The following is a 26,043-nucleotide window of genomic DNA, read 5'->3' on the forward strand; positions in this document are numbered from 1 at the left end:
AAGCTTTGGAATGGGAAGAAAAGTAAAGATGTAGGTCTGCAGCTGGAGGGCCTCAGAAGCTTTCTAGTCCAACCCCCTCCTTTTACGTATTGAGGAAATTGAGACCCAGAGAAACTGTCTTGCTCTAAGGGTCCCATGGGTGGTAAATTTCAGAGGTGGGATTTGAACCCAGGTCTTGGAAATATGTTACTCTGTTGCTTAACAAATACTCATTGAACTGAATTGTTCACCTGTGCCTGGCTTGGGAGGTGAGGGAGGTCTAGACTAGTTGCTGAATCAGGCCTGCCGGGTCCTGGCCTCCAGAGGTAGGAAAGATAAGGCTGGGAAGGAATGTATAGAACAAAGACCAGGGCTACGTAGTGCGAATCACCGGGGAGATGGGAATGAGGATAGCACCGGCGCAGTTTGAGGATAAAATGAGGTAAGATTTGTAAAGTGCTCCATAGAAATGTCATTACTGCGGTCACTGATATTCTTAAACCCTGACGAGGCTGAGAGAAAGCAGAGATCCGTGAGGTCCGGAGTGGCTCCGGCTCCCAAGGTGGGTCTTCACGGACCATGGTGGCTCAGGTTGAGCCTCGAAGTGAGAAGTGAGAGGAAAGGGCTCTCCTCGTATTCCTGGCGTAGTAAAGGCAGAGGAGGGCGAGGAACCCGCTTTTCCTGAAGCATAGACCGTAAAATCCAAATAATACCTGCCGGGTACACCTCTGATGGGATAGTGTAGGTAACTTGCTTCGTCAATGTCAGCTACTGTGAGATAAGGTCAGACAGCTTTGTTGGGGCCAGACTCTGGAAGGCCTGGAATGCCAGGATAAGGGGCTGTAGGCGGCCCACCCGTGCTGTGACCAGAGCTGAGCTCTAGGAAGACTGGGGGTCAGGATGGATTGAAGGAGGAAGTTCTTGAGGTTGAGGTGCCAGTTACAAGACCAGGGGAGGGGGCGGTGACAGCCTGGAGTAGGATAGGTTCGAAGGAATGAAAGCGGTGGGAGCAGACATGAGGAACTGTGTGAAGGAGAGAGGAAGATTTATTTTTTCTGAGAGAATATGAGATACGAGGACAAAGGCACGCAAGCTGCTGTGGGGTAAAGTCGGGGCAGGGCTCAGTCAGTGTTGATCAGTCAACCAACAAGCATTTATTAAGCACCTAACTCTGTGCTGGGGATGAAAAGCAACAAGGCCCAGCTTCTGCTCTTAAGAAGCTTACCTTGGGATTTGATGGGGAGAGAGGATTCCGTGGAGAGAGAGGGTTAGATAGATAAGCATTTATTAAGGGTTTGCTGTATGGCAGGCACTCTGCTAAGCCCTGGAGATACACAAACCGCTAAGACAGTCCCTGCCCTCAGACAGTTTACATTCTAATGGGGGAGGACCGTACATAAAGGGAAGCTGGGGTGGGGGTGCAATCTGGTAGGGTTATAAGAGGGACCGCAGCATGGCTTGAGTGCGGGCTATAGATGGCTGAGGAAATGTTGTAGTTGTAGAAGCGTGGATGGCAAAGTCGGCCTGTGTCCAGGATGGCTCTGGATGTGAGGGTCCGGTTTTCTAGTTGGGTGGGAGTGGAGACATGTGGCATGACGGTGCTGTGCCAGTGGCCAGTCAGGAAGCCCCTCACCCACTGGGTCTGCCCATCACTGCCTGATGCCCTGTGGGTACTCTCTGCCTGGCAGGTGACTCTGCAGAGGTGTATCAGCGGGAGTTTTTGGCCCTTCGTGACCGTCTACACGCTGCAGAGCAAGAGAGCCTGAAGCGCTCCAAGGAGCTTAACCTGGTGCTGGATGAGATCAAGAGAGCCGTGTCAGAGAAGCAGGCCCTGCGGGACGTGGACGGCAACCGGACCTGGGGCCACCTGTCTGGTGAGGGGTTGGGGACCATGGGTTTGGCTCGTGGGAAGAGGCTGAGGGACCCAGGTAGGAACAGGGACCTCGTGTCTGAGCCACCTTCCCTCCCTCCCTCCATCCCAGAGGACACCAGGTTAAAGTTGTGGAACGTCACCCACAAGCATGTGATGCACCTGCCCACCGTCTTCCACCATTTGCCTCACCTGCTGTCTAAGGAGAGTAGCCTGCAGCCAGCCCTGCATGTGGGCCAGGGCCGCACTGGAGGTAGTTGGGGAGGGAGGGGCAATTTGAGGGACACTGGGTGGAGGAGAGGACTTCTGGGGTGCTGGTCCAAGGACTGGGTAGGGCTAGGGTGGGAAGGGGAGAACACTTGGGGGCCAGGGGCTAGGGAAGCCCCTAAGCCCTGGTCCCTGGGCCACTGCAGTGTCCATTGTGATGGGCATCCCAAGCGTTCGGCGGGAGGTGCACTCTTACCTGACGGACACACTGCACTCGCTCATCTCGGAGCTCAGCGCCCAGGAGAAGGAGGACACGGTCATTGTGGTGCTGATTGCTGAGGTGAGGTGGGGGGGGGGGGGCAGGTTTCTGAGAGTGTGTGTGTGTCTGCGATCCCGCGTGAGTGCGCATGTATTTACCAAGGGTGCACAGGCACGTCTGTATAACCCTGAGGGCCCCAGATGGGCAGTGACAGGCAGTCTGACAGGGTTCATGGCCTTGGTCCTGGCTCCTTTCCAATTCTCCCAGCCCCAGCTCAGGAGCTTCTGCTCTGGGAGCCTCACCTTCAGCCTCCCTTCCTACTTCAGGACAAGCAAACAGGCCCTGGGCTCCAGCTCTAATAACTTCTTTTAGACCAGGGTTAGTAGACACAGTCGATCAATAAGCATTTAGTAAGGGCCTGCGGGATGTTCAGTGAATTGCCAGGGTCACATGGCTAGTTGGTGTCCGAGGCAGCATTTGAACTCACATCTTCCCTGCTCCCAGTCCTGAATTCTGTCTGGGGCGTGGGGTGTTCAGATAGGATCAGCACCTCTGGTGTGAGGGCTTGCTGAGCCCTTTTCAGGGCTGCTCATCCATCCTTGGTATCTCCCTTTCACCCACCTCTCCCCTGTGGCTCCAAGAAGCTGTCAAATGCGCAGTGGCCACACCCTGATAAAAACCAGCTCAGCAGACAGGCTAAACCAGGTTGAGGGTAACTGACAGGCTTCAAACCTGTTGGAGAATTAAGGGGGGTGTCTATCCAAGTACGTGAAGACTTGCCTCGGTGGAGTGAGAGGATGAGAACCATCTGTTCCAGCTGCCATGAAGGAGACCGAAGCAGGTGCTGTGGGGTACTGAGAGTGTGGCCAGACATGGAAGATGCCAAGGTCATCTGCTGCACCCCAGGCCATTGCCAGGCTTGACTTTTGCCCTGCCATTGGACTTCAGTGACTGGAAGAGAGAGTGAGGCTAATGTCTTTGTGCACCTTTGCCTCCCTTAAATCTAATTCATGTGCAAGTCAAGACATCACCCAATGATGGAAAACAAAGGCCAAACAGTAACAACAAGGGCCTGCTGTGTTCCAGGTTAGGTGCAGTACACAGAGTGCTGGGCCAGGAAGATTGTCTTCATGAGTTCAAATCTGGCCTCAGACATTTACTAGCCGTGTGACCCTGGGCAAGTCACTTAACCCTGTTTACCTCAGTTTCCTCATTAGTAAAATGAGTCAGAGAAGGAAATGGTGAATCACTCTAGTATCTCTGCCAAGAAAACCCCAAATGGGGTCACAAAGAGGCAGACACTGTTGAAACAACATGTTCATGGCACTGTGCTGAGCGCTGGGGGTACAAAGAAAGACCAAACAAACAAAAAGACACTCTTTACTCTCAAAGACCTTAAAATCTAATGAGGGAGACAGCATGCAAACAGTCAAGCTGTATGCAGGATAAATTGGCCACACTCAGCAGAGGGAGGGCACTAGAATTAAGAAGGATCAGGAAAGGCCCCTTATAAGAGGTAGGATTTTAGCTGGGATTAATAGAAGCCAGGAGGTGGAAATAAGGAGGGAGAGACTTCCTGGCAGGGGATGGCTCGTTTTGTTCTACAAACAGCAAGAGGCCAGTGTCCCTGAACCAGAGTCAGTGGAGAAGTTGTGGGGAGGGAGAGCAAGTGAGGTGTAAGAAGCCTGGAATGGTAGGGGGAGCCAGGTTGTAAAGGGCTCTGAATGCCAAACAGAGGATTTTATGTTCAATCCTAGAGGTGACAGGAAGCCCCTGGAAATTACTGAATAGGTGGGTGACCTGGTCTTTGGGGATATCACTGGATCCCTGGGGGTAGGAGGTTTTGTAAGGTATAAGAAGCTTGGAAAGGTAGGTAGGTGACCTGGTCAGACATGACCAGGCTTTAGGAGATCACTGGATCACAGAGTGAAAGGTAGGAAGGGGCTGGAGGCATTGCGCTTATGGACAGTTCTCCCTGAGGGGCCAGAGCTTCAGTGCCACATGCTACCCAGCTGTTGAGGACTCCTCTCTAGGACTTCAAGTTGTCCTCCAGTGGGTCTTTAAGCAAGTCACTCTATCTCTCTGGGTCTCAGTGTCCTCCTGTGTAAAATAAAGGGTTTGGAAACAAAAGCTTCTGAGGGCCTTCTAGCTCTAGATTTGTGACTTTACCTTTCTTGGTAGCCTCAGTATTGAAAGAGAACTTAGAGGCTGCCTAGTCCAATCTCCCTTCTCTTGCAGGAATCCTATCTACAGCATCTTTGATAAGTTATCCTGTCTCTGCTCAAATACCTTTTATGATAGAAAGCTCACTAGCTTACAAGACGGCCTGTTCCATTATTGAATAACTCTGACAGTTAGAAAGTTCTTGGGATCATCGATTGACTTGAAATTGGTTTCCCTAAAACATCCATTCATGGATGGTCCTAATTTTGCTTTCTGGGGACTCACAGAACAAGTCTGATCTTATTCTTTAATCCTTCCCTCCATCATAGGGAGCATACTTCATTTATCTTTGGATCACCCTTATGATAGAGGCTTAAAAATGTTTCTTGGAATGAATAAGTGACAGCCCTTTGGCTTTTGAGTTCCCTCTCAATCTTCTCTAGGCTAAACATTCCCAGTAGCTTCAACTGATCTTCATGAGTCATGGTTTCAAGTCTCCTCCCCATTCTAATTTCTTTCTTCTGGACACTCTCCCATTTTGTAATGTCCCTCCTGAAATGTGGTGCCGGACCTGAACCACAGTACTCCAGATGTGATCTGATCAGGGCAGAGTACAATGAGACTAGCCACCTCCCTTCTCCTGGTACTACAGTGCTGCTATTAATAAAGGATAAAAGTGAATTTGCTTTTTTTTTTTTTGGGTGGTAAATCACACTGTTAACTCATATTGAGCTTGTAGTTGCTAAAATCCTTAGGCCCTTTAAAAAAATTTTATCATTTCTAAAAAAATAATCATTTCTTTTTTTAATTTAATTTTTTCAGGTAACAACTATCTATTTGCTCTCCCTACCACCTTGCCTCCCATTGGAAAAAGAAAAACAAATATATGCATAGTCAAGCAAAATAAACTCCTATATTGGCCATGTTTCATCCTGCACCCTGAGTCTATGCCCTCTTTTTAGGAAGTGGGGAGCATGCTTTGTCTTTAGGCCTGTGGCATCATGGTTGGTCATTGTGTTGATCAGGGTTCTAGCCTTTCAAAGTTGTCCCCAGGTCCTTTTCATATGAACCGCCATCTGTCTGTGTCCTCCCCATCCTGAACCAGCACAGTTAGATTTTTTTTTTAGCCAAAGTGCCTGACTTTACATTTGTCTCTCTGGTTTCATTTTCTTGGTTTTAGACCATTGTTCTGACCCAAATCTTTTTGCATCCTAGTTCTGCCATCACATGCAATAGTTGTATTTCCTGCCTTCGTGTCGTCTATAAATTTGAAAAGTCTGCCATTTGTGCCTTTGTCCAAATCTTCATTAGAAATGCTGCCATTAGAGGCCTCCCTCCAGGTCGACCCATTATCCAAAGCCAAGACCCTAAGGAGACAGTCAGGTCCCATCACCTTTGGGCCTGGTCTTTTAGGCAGTTGGGCATCCATGTGACTGTAATGCCCTCCAGCCCATAACATTTTACCTTTTTGTTCAGAGGTATGGCCTAAGAGTCTTGTCATGTAGCTTGCTGAAGTTCTGCTATACGTTGTTTATGGCACTTCCTCGACCTACCTGTCTAGTAATTGTAAAAAAAAAAAAAAAAAAGGAAATGAGGTTGGTCTGGCGTGATTTGTTCTTGATGGAGTCTGGGCCGGCTCCTTTATGATGCCCTTTTTCCTTTCTGAGTGCTCACAGACTATCACCTTAGTTTTCTGTTCTACCATTTTGCTCGGTGCCTAACATGAAGCTCCTGAGGCTGTAGTTTCTAGAGTTCACCATCATCTTCCTTTTAAAAGTGAGCAGTAGTTACCCGTGTCCAGTCCTACTCCCCATGATTTCCTCACAGAGCTTGTCACGGGACTCAGTGATGTCATCCTTGAGTTCTTTCAGGATCCTGGAGTATTTTTTCCTCTGAACTCCGAATCTCAAATTCATTAAGAGTAGCCAGGGCAACCAGTCAGCCGGCCAACTAGATGGGAGGGGAGGGAAGGGAAAGGAAGAAGCATTTACATAGTACTTACTCTGTGCTACACAGACACTGCTGAGCACTTTTTAGAGTTATTATCTCACTTGATCCTTCACAACAACACTTGGAGGTAGGCAGACAGACGTGCCCAGGGTCACATAACTACTAAGTGTCTGAGGTATTTATAAGGCACCTACTATGTGCCAAAGGTGAAAAATAAAGCAGCCCCTTTCAAGGCCCTCGTCCTCAGTTTCTGCAGGCCATGGTTCCCTCTTTATAGCCTCTGTCCCACCCCTTCGTGTTTGAAGAACCTTCCTATTGACTGAGAACACTGGAGCAAATCTTCAGCTGAGCAGTGTTTCCTCTCTGGCCTCTGTCCCCAAGCTTACAGGCATTAGACTTCTCCCTTCCTTATCCTTCCTCTTGCTCGTGATTCTAGAAGGCCTGCCCCAACACCCCAGGTGGACTGGCGATGTGGTACAGTGTCAAGAATACTAGACTTGGAGTTAGAAAACCCAGTTTCAATCCCAGCCATGCTACGTGCAACCTCTGTGACCTTGGGCGCATCACTTAGATCCGTCCTTAGTTTTTATAAAAATCCAGAGTTTGAACCTTTGAGTTCTAACCCTTTGAGATCTAAACTTTTGATCCCATGATGCAGTAGTATCGACCGTTCCTGGCTTCTCAGTTCTTTACCAAAGGAAATTTAAGAATTTAGTTTAAATTTCTTTCGACTGTATTTCTGTGTTGGAAGGAGGGGGAGTGGCGTGGCAGGGTCAGGGGTGGGGGTGTTGAAGAAAGAAAGGCCTGTATTGTTGAAGCCAGTAGTTCTGGATGGCCTGGTCTTCCAGGCACTATGAGGGGTCCCACAGACTGGTGGAGAAGGGTACAGGACTCAGACTGTTTGGTTTTCATCCACAGACAGATACCCAGTACACGATGGGGGTGACTGAGAACATCAAGGCCTTGTGAGTAGTGATTGCCCCTCGATCCTCATGGGGGTGGGGGAGGGACACAGGTGATAGCTCTGGCTTGGACCCTCAGGTTTTCTTTCTCCTTCCTAGGACTCTGAGAACTCAGCCCCCTCCAGCTGCAGCTCTAGGGCTGCATGGAGACTCCCAGGGCTGGGCTAGAACTAAGCTTGGGGGCAGACTCTGAGGCGAGATCAAGAGTGCACAAGGTGTCCTGAGGTTTCAATGGCAGGCATTAGGGACCAAGACAAAGAAAGACCAGGTGACAAGAGTCTGTAAGAACAGACGTCTGACCAACTGAAACATAGAAAGTTTCGAAAATGCCTTGAAAAAAAATCATGAGGGTCAGAGAAGACCAAGCCACAAAATGACCTTGGTGTTGATTGGTTGACCTCCCTGCTGTGGTGTAGGACTAGGTTGAGCCCCGGAAAGGAAGTTCGGTTTACCTTAAGAGCCCTGGGAGAGAGGACCAGAGCCACCTCAGCTTAGCTTCCCTCCATCCTTCTCTCCTCATTTTCATTTTTTTATCCTTATTAAGAAGTTTCATGTTCAAAGTTAGTCAGATACAGTAAAATAACTTGAGAAATCTTCAAACTTTCAATGACCTTTCATGGACCAAGCTTCAAGCCTAGGCCTTATGAATAACACTCAAGAATTCCACTGCTGACCCACCGGAATATTAATATGATATTAGCAAATGAACCTCAGGGAGGAATAGTGCCCTTATTTAAAAAAAATCTTTGTTTTACTTTTTTTCTAACATCCAATTTTATAAGATTCCATCAATTCTTTTTTTAAATAGATTTTTATTGCTATCTTCTGTTTTAACATTTCCTTAATTTGCCCTTTCCCCTCCCAGAGATCCATCCTATATAACAAATAATTTTTTTAAAGAAAAAGGAGAAAGATATTACCAACAAAACTAATATTTTTTTAAAAATCTGACAATGCGTGTAGTGTTACACACACACACACACACACACCCTTCCGCCAGCCATCATTTGTCGTTCAAGGTGTGATTACAAGGCAGCCTCCTTTCCTTTCCAAAGTGCTTTTCACATCGGCTTTCTTGCCTGACCCTGGCAATCTCTGAAAGGTAAATAAGGCTGGGTCCCAGGTTTAAAGTGTTCACAGGTAACCGGGTCTGCTCCTTTATGATTCCCTTTGCTGAGAAATGTGGTAGAAGTGGGAGCAGAGCCCAGTCTGTCTGCCTTAGGATCAGGCCAAAGCCTCAGGGCATGACCCGGGGGTGCCCAGTTAGAGGAAGCTGTCTAGCTTCACCCTCCAGGCACCCCAACCTGGGGTTCTGAGTGAATGTAGGTAAGGGGTCCTATTGTTCCTGCTCAGCTCCTCATGACCCCCTGCTGTCCTCCCATTCCCACATTCACCCCCTGGCCACCCACAAGTACCAGCCTTATTTTTGGCTGCCTCTGCACAGGACAGGTGGCTCACTTGTACAGAATTAGGGGTGTCGGAAGAAGAATCCTTCCTCCTTCATGTCTTAGCCGACACCACCAAGGGGCACTTGCCCAGCACCTCCTCCCCTTGTGGCTGGGAACCCCAGGACTCCAGGATCCTGGAGCTTTTCTGAGAGGGACAGGAGGTAATGGCGTGTCTGTCAGGCTCCCCATCTCCCTGCTGAGGCTGACACTGAGCTAGAGCTCCATCACCTAGTTCCTGCCTCTTCTTCCCTCCAGGACCCCCCTCCTCTCTGGGAGCCAGGCTGATAATTAATATCTTGGGTGGGGTGGGGAGCCTAGAGCACAGATCCTTCCCAACCGCTATATCCCAATTTTATTTTACCCTGCCTCCTTCTCAGTAGAGTACAGTAGGAAGTCGGAGGAACTGGGTTGAAATCCTGCCATTGCTCTTTACTTTACTACCTGTGTGACTTTGAGCAAGTCACTTGACCTCCTTGGGGCTGTTTTCTTATGTGTAAAATGAAGGGACTGGACTAGATGGCCTCTGAGGTCCCTTTCAGATCTGTGATCGCTCTCTCCCTCATTCCCTCAACAGGTTCCCCACTGAAATCCATTCTGGCCTCCTAGAAGTCATCTCTCCTTCTCCACACTTTTATCCTGACTTCTCCCGACTCCGAGAGTCCTTTGGAGATCCCAAAGAAAGAGTCAGGTAACTGGTGCAAACCATCTGGCTCCCTGCCACTGTTCCTCTGCATGTGCCTTGGCCCTCCCCATCCATAGCATGGGGATGAAGCCCATCCTGGGGATCCCAGCAGGGACCTGAGCTGACCCTGAGCCCAAATCAGACACCCCTCTCCTTCCGTAAACCCAGGACACAGATCCCCCATCATGGGATTACCCAGAAGAGGTTTGGCCCCTGCTGGGAGTGAGGGTCCAGGCCCCTGACCTTCTGGCCGCATCCCTCTCCCCCAGGTGGAGAACCAAGCAGAACCTGGACTACTGTTTCCTGATGATGTACGCACAGGCCAAGGGCATGTACTATGTCCAGGTCAGCGCCCAGGAGAGCTGGGTGGAGGGCAGGGGAGGGGGAGTACTTTCGCTTTTTGTTTGTATCCACTTGGGGTTGAGTGTGGAAGGGAGGGGATTTTCAGGGAGATGCTGGACATGGGCTCAGGTTCTGGGGATGGCAGTGTTGGAAAGTGACCTTGTTTCTAGCCTGCCACTGGTAAAGCGGCATGGGAACCCCAGTATGGTCCCTGGGCAGGGTCGGGGCAGAGCCAGGGGTCAGGAATGAGAAGCCTGACCCCCCCTCTACACATACACATACATACACCCCTGTTCTTTCTCATGGGGAAGGGGAATTGGGAGGTCAGCTTTTGAGCCTTCCTCTTCTCCCCTCCCCTCTGTCAGTTGGAGGATGACATTGTGGCCAAGCCCAACTACCTGAGCACCATGAAGAATTTTGCTCTCCAGCAACCCTCGGAGGAGTGGATGATCCTAGAATTCTCCCAGCTTGGTTTCATTGGTAATGAGCACATGTCTCCCTGCCCTGTCCTGCCCTTCCTTATCTTGCCATGATGCCATCCCCAGCTTGTCCCCTTGGCCCATGCCAAGGCTATTGACTGGTTAGCACTGAGTGGCCTCCTCCTCCTTTTCTCTTTTCCTCCAGATCTCCTCTTCTTCTTCCTTTCTTCTTTTGCCCTTTTCCGTTTTCCTCTTCTTCCTCCTGTTTCCATAGTGCACTGAAAAGAGGGTTAGATTTGGAATACGAGGTCCTGAGTTCAAATGCCGTCTCTGTCATTTATACCTGTGTGACCCTGGGCAAGTCGTTCAATGCCCCTGGGCCAAAGTTTCCATTTCTGTTAAATGAAGAGGTTGGTTTAGACGGCCTCTGAGACCTTCCAGTGCCAGCTCTGTGATGCCTTGCTCCTGGTTTTCTGCTGTGCCCGGCTGTTTCATATGAAGTCCCCAGACCTGCCCAGAAAGACAAGACAGTCTCAGGGATGACACACGCATCCTGTCCTTGAAGATGTAACAGATTCAACATGTTTGCGTGGCATGCCTTTGTCCTGGGCCAACCAAGGTCAACAAGCTTGAGTCCAAGAGCTCATAGTCTAGTAAGATGATAAAGTACTTGGGGAGAGCAGAGTGACCCCTCGGTCCTGTAGCTCCCCCCACAATCAGTCACTCAGTCATCATGCATTAATTAATACTGGATTAGCTAGGTGGCTCAGTGGATAGAGCGCCAGACTTGGGAGTCAGGAAAACCTGAGTTCAAATCTGGCCTCAGAAACTAACTAGGTGTGTGACCCTGGGCAAGTCACTTAACCCTCTTTGCCTCAGTTTCCCCATCTGAAAAATGAGCTGGAGAAGGAAATGGCAAAACCACTCAGGTATCTTTGCGAAGAAAACCCCAAAAGGGATCACAAAGAGTCAGACACAATTAAAAATGACTCAACAACAATTAATTAACGGAAGCAGGCCCTGTCCTCACATTGCTTACATTCTGCCAGGGGAGACAACATTTATATACAGCAATGCAGAGGCAGCCAGGTGGTTCAGTGGGTAGAGCACTGGGCCTGGAGTCAGGAAGATCAGATTTAAAATCTGGCCTCAGACACTTACCGGCTGTATGACTCTGGACAAGTCACGTAACCTCTGCCTCAGTTTCCTCGACTGTAAGAATAATAAGAGATAAGGAATAACATACTATAATGTGTATCATCCACTGGAGAAGGAAATGGCAAACCACTTCAGAATCTCTGCCCAGAACAGCATGGCCGGCGTTGGCGTGCTGTGGTCCACAGGGTCACAGAGAGTCGGACAGGACTGAATGACTGAAGAACAACACTTTAATGTCAGGGGTAATAAGATAATAAGATAAGGGATGATCGGGTAATGAGGGTTGTTGTAAGGATCAAATGAGATAATAGGTGTAATGCGCTTAGCACATAGCGAGTGCTAGAACGCCTTCCCTCCCCTAATGCCAGCCCCCTCCGCAGATTCATTTCAGGAGCGACGCTGCCCATCTTTCCACAAAACCCCAGGACAGGTGGGCAGGAGGAGGTGCCTCCAAGCCCTTCCTGGCCTGGCGGAGCCCCACCCTTGGCCCTTCAGATCACAGAGCTGCAGGATAGGAAGGCATTTCAGAGGCCACCCCTATCTACCTAAGAGGCTCCCAACTGGTGGTCATCCAACCTTTGCCTGAAGAGCTCCAGGGGGAAGGAACCCATGACCCCCTGAGGTAGCCTGCTGTACTCTTAGATCAGTGCAATCTTAGGAAGTTTGTCCTTATACAAACCTTGATTTTTGCCTCTCTACAACTCCACCTGTTGCCCCTTGTCCTGGTCTGTGGGGCGAGGTTGAGGCACCTTGGCCTCCTTTCTGTCCCTCACCCCAGCTCAGGCACTGTTGGTGGTCTCTTCAGGGAAGATGTTCAAGTCTCTGGACCTGAGCCTGATCGTGGAGTTCATCCTCATGTTCTATCGGGATAAGCCAATTGACTGGCTTCTGGACCACATCCTGTGGGTGAAGGTCTGCAACCCGGAGAAGGATGCGGTGAGTAAGAGGGGCAGGAGATTGGGCACCCCACCCTTCCCCTCTGCCAGGGAGCAGGCCTCTTGGCACCAGCCTCAGTCCTCTTGTCTGTGGGCGTAATTTCATAATAGCTAGGATTTATATCGTGCTTTAAAGTTGATAAATATTATCTCATTTGATTTCACAAAAATCCCTGGGAGATAGGCGCTGTTATCATCCCCGTTTACAGATGAGTTCATGTAACCCAGGCCATCCTGCCTGGTGAAACACGAGGCCTGGGCTAATTAATCTCTGGAATACAGAGTCCCCACTGATGCTTGCCACATGGACCCTGGGCCAGGGCATGTTAGCAAAGGACTTGAGCCATTTACATTCTCTAGAATTCCTAACTAATCATGGACCAGGGAGCCTGGGCAGACATGCGTGCCCCAGTGCCTGGACCAATTCCCTGCCTTTAGTAAACCAAGAGTCATGTTGGAAGGTGAAGAAGCACAGGCTGGGGCTGTCCCAGGCCTCTTTGCCATCCCAGGAGCCAAAGCACTGACCTGTGGGAGACACTGAGCTCACCACCAACTGTGGGGATGGTGTGTACAGAGCCACCGGGGAGGTGCAGCTGGAGGGTTACCTTCGTCCTGCTCTGGCTGGCAGTAACCTTCAGTTCTGACCACCCACCCCATCGATCTGTTTGCCTGCTCTGTCTGTGTGACTTGACTTTGTTAATCTGCCTTTTCTGACTGTTTTTCCCATGTGAGTGTGTCCACCTACTCTGTCAGTCTCCTCCCCAGCCATCCCTTCTTTCCAGCTGTCCATCTTTGCCTTATCTGTCTGTCCATTTCCCATCCTATGTGTTGTCCAGCTGCTCTGTCTGTCCACGTGGCCTGTCCTCATCACCCACCCCTTTGGTCTGCTTAGCTGCATATCTAGCCTATTCCCCACACTTTTCAAGAGACAGTTTGGCTTAATGGATAGAACTATGGACTGGGCATCAGGAAGACCAGGGGGTTTCAAATCCCACTTCTGACGTTGACAAGCTGTGTGAGCCTAGGCAGAGACTTAGTTTTCTCCTCTTAAAAATGGGGACAATAATACCTGTTATACCTGCTTCAGTGAGCTGTGGTGTGAGAGTCACATGTGATAATATATGTAAGGTGTTTTAGAAGCTTTAAATCTCTATAGAAATGTCAGTTACTACCACCACTAGCGCCACCACCACCACCACCACCACTACCACTAGCACCAGCAGCAGCAGCAGCACCACCAGCACCACCACCACCACCACTATACATGTCTACCTACTGTGTTTATATCCAGCCCCTCCTTCCATCTCTGTCCATGTGCCAGCCCAGCCCATCTCTGTGTTTGCGCTGTCTCTCTGACTCCCTCTCCTGGCTGGTGTTAACTTTCCCTCTCTGTCTGTCCAGAAGCACTGTGATCGACAGAAGGCAAATCTTCGGATCCGCTTCAAACCCTCACTTTTCCAGCACGTGGGCACCCACTCCTCCCTGGCTGGGAAGATCCAGAAACTTAAGGTACATCTCTGTCTTTTTTCCATGGTACCTCTTACCTTCTACTGCTTTATTCTGTCCATTTGTCTTAGAGGTAGGAAAACCCAGTGTGTGCAGGGCACAGAAAGTAGTCTAGTTTTACTGGAACATTGAGTACCATAAGGCTGAAAAGATAGGGTGGCAACACATTGTGAGGGGCCTTGAATGCCAGGTAAAGGGGATCCTGAACTTGACTCAGTAAGCAATAGAGAGCCACTGAAGATTTTTGAGTGTCATGGCCAGATTTATATATTTGAAAGATTAGTCTGGCTGTGGTGTGAGAAGTAAATTAGAGGGGTGAGAGGATGGGGGTAGGAAGACCTACCTCCTAAGCAGGCTCTTGTAGTAGCCTGTGCAGGTGGTAATGAAGGCTTTTTTAAGGCTGGTGGCAGAGAGGATGGAGAAGCTGGCTGTGTGAACCTTCCAGATTCACAAGTCAAAGTGGCACACTTCCCTATGAGAGTCTAGGGTTTCCCTGTGATCACAGCACTGAAGGCCAAACACAGCAGGTGTTTACCTTGGGTCCTACCTTCTGACATGGTCTCTTGCCCGCTTTGAATGCAGGCTCCAAAGAGGAGAATGCAGTCGGAGTCAGAAGGTCCAGGAGATCTAGTCCCTAGTCCTGGAGAGCTGTGTGATCTTGGGCAATTGCCTTCCCCCTCTGGGGTTCAGTTTCCCTAACCACAGCATGAGTGGGTTAGACTAGTTGGTCCCTGAGATCTTTCCTGGGATTCAAGAAAGAACAACATAAGTTGTCCTGGGGCCTGGGCTAGGGCGGGTTGAAGCCTGGCCCCTTTCCATTGGCATGCCTTGCAGAGTCTCTCATGTCCCTGCCTTTGGCCCCACTGCACATGGGACATCTGTCTGGCAGGGGCCGTGAATACCTCCTGGTTGTCTTTACCCTTTCCAGTCACCTTCAGTTAACTCTTGTAGGAAAAGTACTAGGTCCAAGGCCTGTCCTCACTCAGGGTGGTAGGAGAGGAAAGGAATGTGGGCACGAGGACCCAGGAGCACTAGCTGAGCTAACAAGGTGTGGTATTCAGGACGAGGAGCTGAAAAGGAAAAACAACCTTGAGCTCATACACTCAAAGCCATCAGGCTGACAGAGATGGGAAACCTCACTGGGGGAAAGGCTGAGGGGAGACAGGCAGGCTCATTCTCTGCTGTGGGAACTGTGAATAAGCTTTACTGTCCTTGAAAGCCAGTGGGAGTCCTGCAAGAAAAGCTCATACCCTTTGACTCTGAGATTCCACTTCCAGGATTGTCCATACACCAAGGGAATTACCGATGGCAGGGAAAGACCCATGTGATCAAACTGATCCTAGCTGCACAATTTGTGATGACAGAAAGCCCCCCAAAAATATGCACAGTGGTTAGAGACTATAGAGGAATAAATTGTGGAAGCTAATGGGAATATTGTGCCATTAAGGATGAATATAAAAACTCCAGAGAATCTGAGGAAGACTTGTATGAAGTCATGCACACACATGAAGAAAGTAGGACTGAAGGGTATGCACAGTGACCATGTAAATAAATAAAGCTGATGTGGAGAAGTGTGTCAGGAACACACTCAGTTAAAGGATACCTCACTCCTTTGTGTTAATAATTGATAAAACTGACCTTTCTGGGTAATGTTCAGCTGTTTGTTGGGAAGTGTATGTTATGTCAACAAATTGTATCGATAATTTCTTTTGTAAGCAAAGCAAAGCAAAGCAAAGGGCTGAGGCTGGCCTGTCTACCTACCCCTCAAGTCTGCCTAAAGGATGGCCATCCTTTGTGCATTGGTTGGGAATTTTTCAAGAGGGAGGGTTCATCACTCCCATCCACACCCCTTCCCCCAATCTTTCTCAAGAAGGGAAACGATAGAGACTGACCCTGCTTCTGGCACTACGTTGGCTTACAGTGAGGAAGCAATACTCACGGCTCCCAACCCAGACTTTCTGAATAGCTGCAGCAAGTTTGCTGACATATGGGATGGAACCCCTTAAGAACTGTGGGATTGAGTGTGGGTGGGGGTGGTGGTGGTGGTGGTGGTGGTGATGGTGTTGTCAAAGTCCAGGTGACCATTTCTCCTCTCACTTCCTGGTTTAGTCACTCACATGGGTTTCACAATTGGTTATGAGTGTTAGCACATCATCCTTGAAGGTCATCCAGTCCCAGGGGTGTCAAACTCAAATAGAAATGGACCCCTGCTGGCCACATGTTGACTTAGAAAACCACATATTAACATTATCTATATCGTATTGTATTTTTATTTATTTTGTTAAACATTTCCCAATTGCATTTTAATCTGGTTAGGGCAACACGTTGAGGGCTGTGAGTTTGACGCCTCTGAATTCTAATTCAACTCATTCCCCAGTGAAGAAAGAATCCTACTACTATCTCCTGCCAAGTGACCATCCAGCTTGTATTTGAAGATCACTGTTGATGGGGAACTCATTACCTACCATGGGCATTCATTCCACTTTGGATAGTCCTAGTCATTGGGCTTTTTTTATTCATTATTGAGCAGAAAAGTGTCTTTGCAGCTTCTTCCCAATGGTACTTTTCATGCCTTTTGCAACCAGACTGAACAAATCTATGACAGCCTTTTAGATATTGAAAATAGCTCTCCTCTTTTCCTGCTAAAGTCATCTTTTCCAGGCTAAAGATCCTCATTCTCTTCAACTGAGCCTTGTATAGCATGGTCTCTAGTCCATTCAGCCTCCTAGTCACCCTCCTCCTCCGGATGTAGTCCGCTGTGTCAGAGTCCTTCAGATGTGGCCCCTAGAACTGAACACAATAAGAGGCCAGACCACAGTCGAGGACAGCCGGACCATTCCCTTTCCTCATCCTAGACACTCATGGTGTACCTGGGACCATCAGAAGGCCTCAGCAATTGTTAGTAGCTTTTGTAAATCATGTGGTGGTGTCACCATAGAACTGAGGCCAATGTAAGGCATAAGAGGCAGGATGGATAACACAGGGACCTGGTGAGGTCTCAGGGTGCCATGGCTGGATGATAGCATAGCAAGTAGGAGAGGGTGGGCACTACCAAGAATTCTGGCTTTTCAATCCCGGGGACTGGACAGTCTACTGGCAATGAAAGTCAAATAGGACCAAGAAAAGAGCCCCAGCCTTGGTCCCTGTGGCTAGGTTTCCTGTACTTTGCAATGGCTTCTGCTTCTGGTTCATTTGGTCACTCAGAACATCACCCTTCAGCTGGTAGTGCCAGGCTTCAAGGCCTAAGGTAGCAGCTCTATTGCCCAGGAGAGGTAGAGGACTTAGCAGTTAGCTTATAGGAACACTGAGGCCTGAGGATCTTTGGTGACCTTCTTTTATCAAGACGATGCATTTACAGCAAATGGTCATTTGGGTCCCAGGCAGCGCTGGATTTGGGCAGTCATAAATTAGACCCTGTCAAAGGTCTGTCGGACTTCCAGAATTCAATGGGAAGAGCCACTGTTCCAGAGCCGGAAACGGAAATGGGAGATGGAGGTTTCATGGTCAAGGACCTACAAGTAGGCTGGCATTGTTGGATCGATCATAGGACGCCAGGAGAGGAATTTAGCCGTGAAAGGGAGAAGGGACAGGAGACAGTAGCTAGTGGGGAAGGTCATGTCAAGTGAGGGGTTTTTAAGGCTGGAGGAGACACGGCCATGTTTACAGGCAGCATAGAAAGAGCCAGTAGACAGGGAAAGATTGAAAAGAGAGAGAGAGTGGGGATGCCAGTATGAGCAGAAGAACTACTGGAAAAGTCAGGAGGCCATGGGATCAGGGGTGCATGCAGAGGGGTTTTGCCTTGGTGAAGACAGGGGCCATCTCTTCATCTGAGACCAGAGTGAAGAAGGGGTCATGGGGGAAGTGGTGAGTGATGTAAGATGCAGCGCTGACCTTTGACCATCTGGTTGCTGTGGGAGGAGAGGACACTACCGAGCAATTACACTCGTGGGAGATCTAAGGTCCATTGTTCCACTTGAGATGGAGCTAGCGCCTGTGATCAGTGCTGAATGCCCAAGCTGGCTGTGCAGACTCTGGGGATGTGCCATTGAGATGTTAGGGTCCCCGAATCAGCTGGTCTGACCTCAGGAAACTGAGGCTCCAAGAAGTGAATGACTCACACAAGTGAGCGACAGCTGGGATTCTGGCACCAGCACTCCTCCCATAACACCATGCTGCTGCTTCTGGGAACCATCAGGGTGGATCCAGAAGGAGCTCCTCCTCTCTGCCCCTGAGACATGTACTTGGGGATTACAGCCCTTCAGAAATCTGAAACCTGAATGTGGAATGGGAGAATCTGGCTTCAAGTCTTGGCTCAGCCACTTCCCACGTTGGGCAAGTCTTTCATTTCTCTGTACCTTTGTTTCTCCATCAGTAAAATGAGAGGGTTGTACTAGGGTCACTTCTAAGATTCCTTCTACCTCTTAACTGTGATCCTGTGACGCCATCGTCGTTACAACTATACCAAAACCTCATTTCATCCTCCCAGCGACTTTGGGAGGTGGTGTCATGCCCACTTCGCAGGTGCGGAAACTGAGGCAAACAAGCTGGATGACTCACCCAGGGTCACTCAGCTAGTAAGGATCTGAGGCAGGATTTGAACTTAGGTCTTCATGACTCTATTTTCAGTACTCTTCACTGGACCATCTACCTGCTTATAGATTAAAAATACATTGTATTTTCTTGAGAGCAGCAGTACCCAATAACAGGCATAGAGCCGTGATCCCCTGCCCAGGGCCCTCACAGGTGGGACGGATGAATGAAACCCCATTGTGGGTCTTTGGCATGAATTCTTGAGCCCCTCTGACTTGGATGTCGGCCCCCAGGGCCCAGGAGCCGCCTGGGATTGAGTGTGCTGTTGTCTGGTCAGAATGGCAGCCTGGTATCTGTTCATCTGCAGTGAATTACAAGTCCTGGTAGGACGAGGAGCTGCGCTGTGCTGAAGGGGACAGCCAGGGCTAGGTGCATGGGGTGGTCGCCAGCTCAGGTCTGGTATAACCAGCCCAGGAGTGAGCACGCAGTCTCAGGTGAGCCTGTCACCTGGGTCTTAGCAGGACCACGGCCGGGAGAGCTGTGGGGTGAGTTGGTGCCCAAGCTCCTGAGATCGGCTCCGGCCAGAACGGTGCAGCCCTGGCCCCATCCTCCACATTGCTGCCATGTTGGTATTCCCAAAGCTGCAGTCTGACTGTGTCACTTCTCGTTCAGGAACTTCTGGTGTCTTCCCCTTCATTACGGCTAAGACACTTTTCAAAGCCTGTCACAGTCAAGGTCCAGCCTCTCTCCTCAGCTAATGATACATAATTCTTCCTCAGAGTTTGGCTCAAGCCAGACGGGCCTACTTCTCTCCATACAGAAGATCCCATCTCCCCTCTCTACACTTTTGCACACGTTCTTCCCCATACTTGGGACACCTTTCTCTCCTTTACTTCTTAGAACCTCTAGTCTCGAGATCTATATCGTCTGCATCTCCGCTTGTGTTCTCCCTCCCCTCCCCTCCTAAGAAAGCCATCTCTTATAACAAAGAATTTAAATTTAAAAAAGTATGGGGACAACTATGGGGACCCCAGAACTGCCCTTTGGAAAGCTCAACCTTTCCTTTGGCTTCAGTGGTCATAAGAGCCGGCATTTATAGGGCTAGGTGGTGCAGTGGAGAGAGCACCAGTTCTGGAGTCAGGAGGACCTGAGTTCAAATCTGGCCTCAGACGCTTACTAGCTATATGACCCTGGGTAAGTCACTTAACCCCAACTGCTTCCAAAAAAAAAAATAGGAAAAAAGAATCCAGTCAAATCAATCAAAACATCAAAAAAAAATGTACCATTCAATATTCCACACCTGTGCAAAGGAGCCTGGGAAAGGGCAGGCATCCTTCAGGAGGCTTTCCCTGGTTGCCCCAGCATAGTACTTCCTGCCATGTGACTGTTTTGTAACTGCCCTGTTGTTTCCTCCTCTGTACACATGATGGTAAGCTCCTTGAGGGCAAGAGGAATGTCTTATTTCTGTCTCTGTCTCCCAGAACCTAGTGTAGTTCCCAGCACAGAGTAGATGAATAAATGCTTGCTCATTGGTTGACTAAAGGGACCCTTTGAGGTCATTGCCGAGCCTTCAGGACCGGCCTCTTAGGTAGGGGCTATGTCCTCTGACTGTATGAGAGCATCTGAGGGAGAAGGGGTCAGCAGTTCCAGAGTGATGTCCACCTAGACACAAGGGAGGCCCCGACCTCTCTGGACACTTCAAGGACACTGTTAGGCCAGAGTGGTGGAGGTGGCCAGGGGTGGCCAGGTTGGGAGAGACAAACCCTGACCCCCTCCCACTCCTACCTCAGGGAGGTCCTTCTGTGCTGGGGCTTCTTGCTAGTTGTAAGTCTGGCATGACTCCTATCCACCCCCTCCCCCCATGCTTGTGCTTGTGTCCAGGACAAGGATTTTGGTAAACATGCCCTGAGAAAGGAGCACATGAACCCCCCTGCTGAGGTCAGCACTAGCCTCAAGACGTACCAGCATTTCACCCTGGAGAAGGCCTATCTGCGAGAAGACTTCTTCTGGGCCTTCACTCCCATAGCTGGAGACTTCATCCGCTTCAGATTCTTCCAGCCACTGCGCCTCGAGCGGTCAGTGCCCCACCACCCTGCACCTAGGGGAGGGACTCATCCATCATCATCTCCAGTGGAATTTGCTGAGCCCCTGTCCCCGAACCCTGGACTTTGTCTAATGATACTGGCCTGGGAGCTGGGAGAGAAGCTTGCCCCGTCTCTGCCTCTGTCTCTCTCTGTCTTTTTGTGTGCCTCTCTCTGTGTCTATGTCTGTCTCTCTCTGTCTCTGCCTCTCTCTGTCTTTTTGTGTGCCTCTCTCTGTGTCTATGTCTGTCTCTCTCTGTCTCTGCCTCTCTCTGTCTTTTTGTGTGTCTCTGTCTTGTCTGTCTATCTCCCTTTCTCTCTGTTTGTCTGTCTGTCCGTCTCTGTCTCTGTCTCTCTCCCATTCTCCATCTCAGTGTGTGTGTATGCCTTTGGGTTTACAAACAACACGAGTCTCTGTCAAACAGGTTTTTCTTCCGAAGTGGAAACATTGAGCACCCACAGGACAAGCTGTTCAACACCACGGTGGAGGTGCTGCCCTTTGACGTGAGTAGCGTAGCCTGGCAGGCAGGCGGGAGGGGTCACTCGATTGCCTTGGGATCCAAAGCAGACTGGCTTCCCTTTGCCCCTGCCTGTCTCCCCGGCCCCTCCATGATGACCAGCTGCTCCCTGTTCTTGCCCTTTGCCCCCCAGAACCCGCAGTCGGACAAGGAGGCCCTGCAGGAGGGCCGGGGGGCCGCTCTCAGGTATCCCAGGACCCCAGATGGCTACCTCCAGATTGGTGAGTAGGCCCAAGCCAGAAGATGAGCATGGGGGCAAAAACCCAAGGATGGTGAGCACCCTATCTGTTGCACCTAGACAGCAGTGGATGGAGCACTGGACCTGGAATTAGGAAGACCCTAATTCAAATCCAGCCTCAGATAATTTACTAGCTGTATGACCCTGGGCAAGTGGCTTCATGGCTCTCTACCTCAGTTTCCTCACCTGTAAGATGGGGGTAATAGTAGCCCTCCCTACCACCAGAGCTGTGAAGAACAAATGAGATGTTTGTGAAGTGTTTTGCAGACCTCACAGCACTGTGTCCATACTAGCTATCACTGTCGATTTCAGTGTGGGGAAGGGCTAGATGTCCGTCTTCTGGGGCTGGGTTCTCTCTTCTCTCTGCCCTCAGCTGGGCCCTTTCTGAGGTGGCTGGGTTGGGCTGGGGGGTCTCAGGTATGTCTATGAGGTGCCTCTCTACCCCTTCAGGTTCCTTTTCCAAGGGTGTGGCTGAGGGTGAGGTAGACCCAGCCTTCGGGCCCCTGGAAGCTGTCCGGCTGTCCATCCAGACCGACTCCCCGGTGTGGGTCATCCTGAGTGAGGTAAGAAGGCCTTGAAGGTGTTCGTGGGCTCCGACATCAGTGAGGCTGAAGAGCCTGTTAGCTTGTGTCCTGAGTTGCCACCCCTGACTGATCCTTACCCGCTCTGTTCTTCCAGATTTTCCTGAAAAAGGCTGACTAAGCATTGGAAGATGAAGGGAGCAGTGCTTTCAGGCTGCACAGCCCCATCCTGCCCCAGCGTCTCCCCCGTCACCCTGCGGGGAGCCTGTGCCCTTGCTCCAGAGCCTAGTGGGGTACAAGATCTGGAGGTGACAGGACCAAAGACAGCCCTGGGGGCAAAGGGGAGGCCTGGGGTGGTCCCTAGGGGGCCTCCCTTCCTGTGGTAAAGTGGAACTGAGGGCCCCAAGGCACACATGGGGCTGGTGGGAATGAGGGGTCCTGGAGGGGGAGATGAGCCCCATGGCCCAAGGCCATCCTTGGCCTCCACTGTGCCCACCAGCCTGATGTGGGCAGGCCCCACAAGGGTCTCCGGTCCTAGGGAGCTGGTGCTATCTCCTTGGGCTGGGCCGGGCCTGGCTGGGCCAGACAGATGGGGCCCTGGGACAGTTGAGGATACCTGCCCTTCATCCCTTCCTCACGATGGGGCCAAGGAGCTGCGGATCAGGGTGCCTGAGTCCCCCTGGCTGGGCGTGATAAGGGGCAGGGATCCCAGGGGACAGGCCTTTCTTAAGGTGCTGCCCAGCCCTGGCCCCTGGCTGTGCTGTGCGCTGGCGGAACTGGGGGGCCTCTCCGGGCTTAGGCGGCCGTACACTGGAATGCATCATACTACTCTAATGTGCTGTGTTTTTTATTATTGAATACATTTGATTTTTTCACGTATGTCGATATATAATTATATAAAACGTGAATTGTAATAAAAGTTTAATTCCGTTTCAAACCTTGGGGGGAGTTTGCATCACACTCCCCTAGCTCTAGGGACCTCAGACCTCCATATTTCTCCACAGTGCCACTGTCACCAGAGCCCCCCTGATCCCTGGTGGGATTGGCACTTCCAAGCCATCTCGATCCATACTCTTGATCCCCTCGTGGGGCCCCGCCCCACTTCCTACCCCATCACAACCAGCCACTGCAGCCTCCTCAGGAGGGGCATCTTCAGGAAGGCTGGCAGAAAGTGGGAGGCCAGGCCCAATGCAGACAGAGCTACCAGCAGCCAGAGGACACGGGCACCAAAGTACAGGGGGCCCAGTCTGTGGAGGTTGAGGGGGGTGAAGATCAGCAAGAGGAGGTACCCCTCCGGCCCTGCCTTCTCCCCCCCGCCCCGCGTCCTTGCTCACCTCCCCTCGGCCGATGCAGCGTAGCCATGGAAGTATTTGTAACGGGCACCCAGGTAGAGGAGGCCGCAGGCAGCTGCTGTACCTTTTCCAGAGAAAGAGTGACAGCTTTTGAGGCCTCTGGAAGAGAGTGGGGGGTGGGGCGCACAGCAACCTGACTCTGTGAATGAGCTGTCATGCATAAAGCAGGGGAATAGCTGGCAGCATCCTCACGGGATCTGGGGCACACACACTGAAGCGCCTGGGGATGAGGGCTGCCTTCTGGGGCTGGAGCACTGGAGTCTGGGGGAGAGGGCTTGGTTCTCAGTCTACACCCGGTGCCCCAGGCCCTGATACCTTGATGGAAGAAGATACCAGCGACCCAGAGGACGGCCAGGAACAGGGGGAAGTACTCTGTGCAGTTTGCCCTGTAGAGGGAGGTCGGGGAAAGGAGGAAGAGAGACAGAGTTGAGCTCTCCTTTTACCTCTCACCCAAGACCCTCTCTCCCCAGCCAAGGTCTCTACTGGGAAAACGAAGGGGACTCTGGAAGGAGCTGTCACTCCTTGCAAGGGGAAGCTGGGAGGATGGGGACACAGGCTTTCAGGGTATAGGGGGATGAGCCATGGGGCCTTTGTTTTACCCCTGCTGCTGCCAGTTTTTTACCCTCGGTGGTCTTTCTCCTGGGGCTGTGAAATGGAGGTGGTGGAAGAGGCTTCCTCCTACATCTTGAGCATTGAGGAGTGTGTCAGGGCAGGGTGGGGTTCTAGATGTCTAGGCATCGAGCCGAGTGGGGCAGGGACAGTGGCAAAGCTCTATGACACCTCTTCCCTTGGCCCCTGAAGGCCAGGCACACAGAGATCCCAGGGCAGGACGAGCCAACTGTGTCTGGGTCTCAGGCTCAACACCTCTGAGTCCAGCTAAGGAGCCAGAAGAGTAGGGACACAGATTCTTGGATGTCTTTCCTGATCCCGTCCAATGCTCTGGGCACATATCACGGATCCTTACTGGGCCCGGAAGACTCTCTCAAACTCTGGGGGGCCAGTGGTGGCTGGGGGTGATACTCTGAATCTCCTCCTCGCTGTGATCACCTGCCAGGAGAAGTGGGCTGAGGAGGAGAGGAAGAGAACCGACCGGTCAGTTTTCCACTCCCCCTGGACTGGACAGGCCTCCTGGCCTTATCACCAGCACTTAGTGCAGTGGGGAGCAGAACCAGCATTCTGGTCCTTTTTCTACTAGAGATGTCATTGAACTGTCATCTGTAAAATGAGTTATATAAAACTTGTGCTTTCTCAAGAAAAGCTTACACCATGATACAGAAGTGGGAGCTATCCTTAATGAATTCAATCAAATGTTCTCTTGGGGTAAGGTCACCTCTCCCATCCCCCTGCCTGTCATGGAGGGCTTCATAAAGTGGGAATGAACCTCCCTGAGAATCTCTGAGCGCTCACCTGATGACATCTAGACATACAAGCACGCGCACACACATTCTCTCTCTCTCTCTCTTCCCTCCCTCTCCCCCCACCCCTTCCCTCCCTACAGGTGAGCCTCAGAGTCTTTGGACTTTGTCCTTCATTTGGTTTGCAAAATTTAGTCAAATCCTGGAGAAGTCCTTGCTGGGGCACCTGGAACATGCCACTTTTGCAGATGCAGTTACAGTCCAGGCTTCAGTCTGGGGCTGGAGAGGGGATTCCTGATTCCCTCCAGTGTCAGGAAGTCCCACTAGAGGCCATCTGAGGGAACATCCTGCTCTGGAATTCCTTGGAATTGAAGATTTATCTCCTTTGGGTGCATTTAGAAACATTCTTACTAATCGCTAATGGAAAAGGCATAGATGGCTGGACCGAGTCAAGAAGACCTAGGTTCAAATCCTGCCTCTGACACAGTGGCAAGTCACCTAAGGTCTCAAAGGAATTGCAGAAGAATGACCCATCCGAGTTGGGGTTTCTTCACTAGGAATTCCCTCTACCAAGAATGTCAGGTCTCTGGACCAGCCAACCCCCCAAGAAAACAAAGAGAAAGGCAACCCAACCTCCAGGGGTCGAGATGTCTGTGGTCCTGCTCCGATACTATTCTGGGACCATCCTTCCTTTTCCACTCCCCTGTCCCCCATGACCCTGGACTTGGAGTTTCCGAATGGGGGCTTCATAGCTAAAAGGGGAACTCAATCAGATTGAAGTCCCTATGTCTTTGGCCAGACGGCTCCATACCCTCTAACCCCCACCCCAAGTCACCTGGCTGCAGTCTCATCCCTAACCTTTCCCAGAGACTGGCAGCCTCCTCTCCTGCTAGGCTTCTGGGGGACTCCCCTCCCCATGATGGTCCTGAGGTCTGAGGGCATCAGCTTGCTACAGCAGAAACCTCCCTGGACTCTCCAGAAGTTGAGCTGGACGTCAGAGCAGGGCCTTACCTTGTAACAGGACTGCGACAAGGGTGACTGCAGCTAGCAGGGCCACCTCCTCATGTACCCCATGCATGACGACCGCAGCGGGGGGAGTCCAGTGCTTTGGTATCTGCTTGGCAGCTGCTTCTTAAGGGCCAGTAGAGCTCCACCCAACTGCCTCTGCTCTCCACCCCCGGCATTCATTTCATCATGGAACTAACAGTTCCTGTCCCTTCCTCCCCCTCCCAGTTCCCTTAGAGGAACCCCCCAGCTTCCCTTCTGGGAAGCCCATCCTGGCAGAGAGCTTTGAGGGAGCACAGATGTTGGGCTTCAGTTGCAGCGCTACACCCTCCCACTCACAGCCTGGCTCCGGCTCCATGCATAGAGCCCTCTGAGGAAGCGCTTTACAGAAGGCTCACTGGATGGATCCCCCCCCCCCCCGCCCCGTTTCAGCTGGTTCCCTCAAGTACACAGGAGGGGCCATTCATCTCCCCATCCTCAGCCCAGGATTGCCCCTCCCAGAGCCTGGGCACTGCCTCTAGGGGACAGACCGCAAACACAGACAAGGCCGGAGACTTTTGAAG

General features: G+C 50.9%; 2 protein-coding genes across 4 annotated transcripts in view; one reads left to right on the forward strand and one right to left on the reverse strand.

Moving 5' to 3' along the window:
* The window catches only part of MGAT4B (alpha-1,3-mannosyl-glycoprotein 4-beta-N-acetylglucosaminyltransferase B), a 55,897-nt gene extending 33,204 nt beyond the window's left edge, over positions 1-22,693 (forward strand). The window contains exons 2-15 of one of the 3 annotated variants that reach the window (XM_036750385.1): positions 1,668-1,853; positions 1,962-2,102; positions 2,263-2,396; positions 7,347-7,393; positions 9,413-9,526; positions 9,790-9,865; positions 10,228-10,342; positions 12,245-12,375; positions 13,776-13,883; positions 20,292-20,485; positions 20,917-20,995; positions 21,143-21,230; positions 21,698-21,810; positions 21,926-22,693. In XM_036750385.1, coding sequence (XP_036606280.1) covers positions 1,668-1,853; positions 1,962-2,102; positions 2,263-2,396; positions 7,347-7,393; positions 9,413-9,526; positions 9,790-9,865; positions 10,228-10,342; positions 12,245-12,375; positions 13,776-13,883; positions 20,292-20,485; positions 20,917-20,995; positions 21,143-21,230; positions 21,698-21,810; positions 21,926-21,949 — 1,550 coding nt within the window. In that variant the 3' untranslated portion in view covers positions 21,950-22,693. Of the gene's footprint in view, positions 1-1,667; positions 1,854-1,961; positions 2,103-2,262; positions 2,397-7,346; positions 7,394-9,412; positions 9,527-9,789; positions 9,866-10,227; positions 10,343-12,217; positions 12,376-13,775; positions 13,884-20,291; positions 20,486-20,916; positions 20,996-21,142; positions 21,231-21,697; positions 21,811-21,925 lie in introns of all 3 variants that reach the window. The other 2 variants (XM_036750383.1, XM_036750384.1) reach the window with 2 other exon arrangements.
* On the reverse strand, positions 20,448-25,565 carry LTC4S (leukotriene C4 synthase). The gene is made up of 6 exons (XM_036750386.1): positions 25,487-25,565; positions 24,085-24,184; positions 23,436-23,506; positions 23,103-23,184; positions 22,878-23,015; positions 20,448-20,508 (listed from the first exon to the last, which is right to left on the reverse strand). The coding sequence occupies exons 1-6, from the start codon at positions 25,551-25,553 to the stop codon at positions 20,487-20,489; spliced, it is 480 nt and encodes a 159-aa protein (XP_036606281.1). The 5' UTR covers positions 25,554-25,565; the 3' UTR covers positions 20,448-20,486.
* Between the last annotated feature and the right edge of the window lie 478 nt (positions 25,566-26,043).

Source organism: Trichosurus vulpecula, chromosome 3, assembly GCF_011100635.1.
Source record: "Trichosurus vulpecula isolate mTriVul1 chromosome 3, mTriVul1.pri, whole genome shotgun sequence".
Classification (NCBI taxonomy): Eukaryota; Metazoa; Chordata; class Mammalia; order Diprotodontia; family Phalangeridae; genus Trichosurus; species Trichosurus vulpecula.

What these genes read in the sequence shown, in the direction of transcription:
- LTC4S (XM_036750386.1), bottom strand. Translation starts at nt 25,553, where the DNA reads ATGCATGGGGTACATGAGGAGGTGGCCCTGCTAGCTGCAGTCACCCTT. An exon ending in TGTCGCAGTCCTGTTACAAG is followed by an intron (nt 24,185 to 25,486) that starts GTAAGGCCCTGC and finishes TCTCCTCCTCAG; the next exon opens with CCCACTTCTCCTGGCAGGTG. An exon ending in TGGTATCTTCTTCCATCAAG is followed by an intron (nt 23,185 to 23,435) that starts GTATCAGGGCCT and finishes TCTCTGGAAAAG; the next exon opens with GTACAGCAGCTGCCTGCGGC.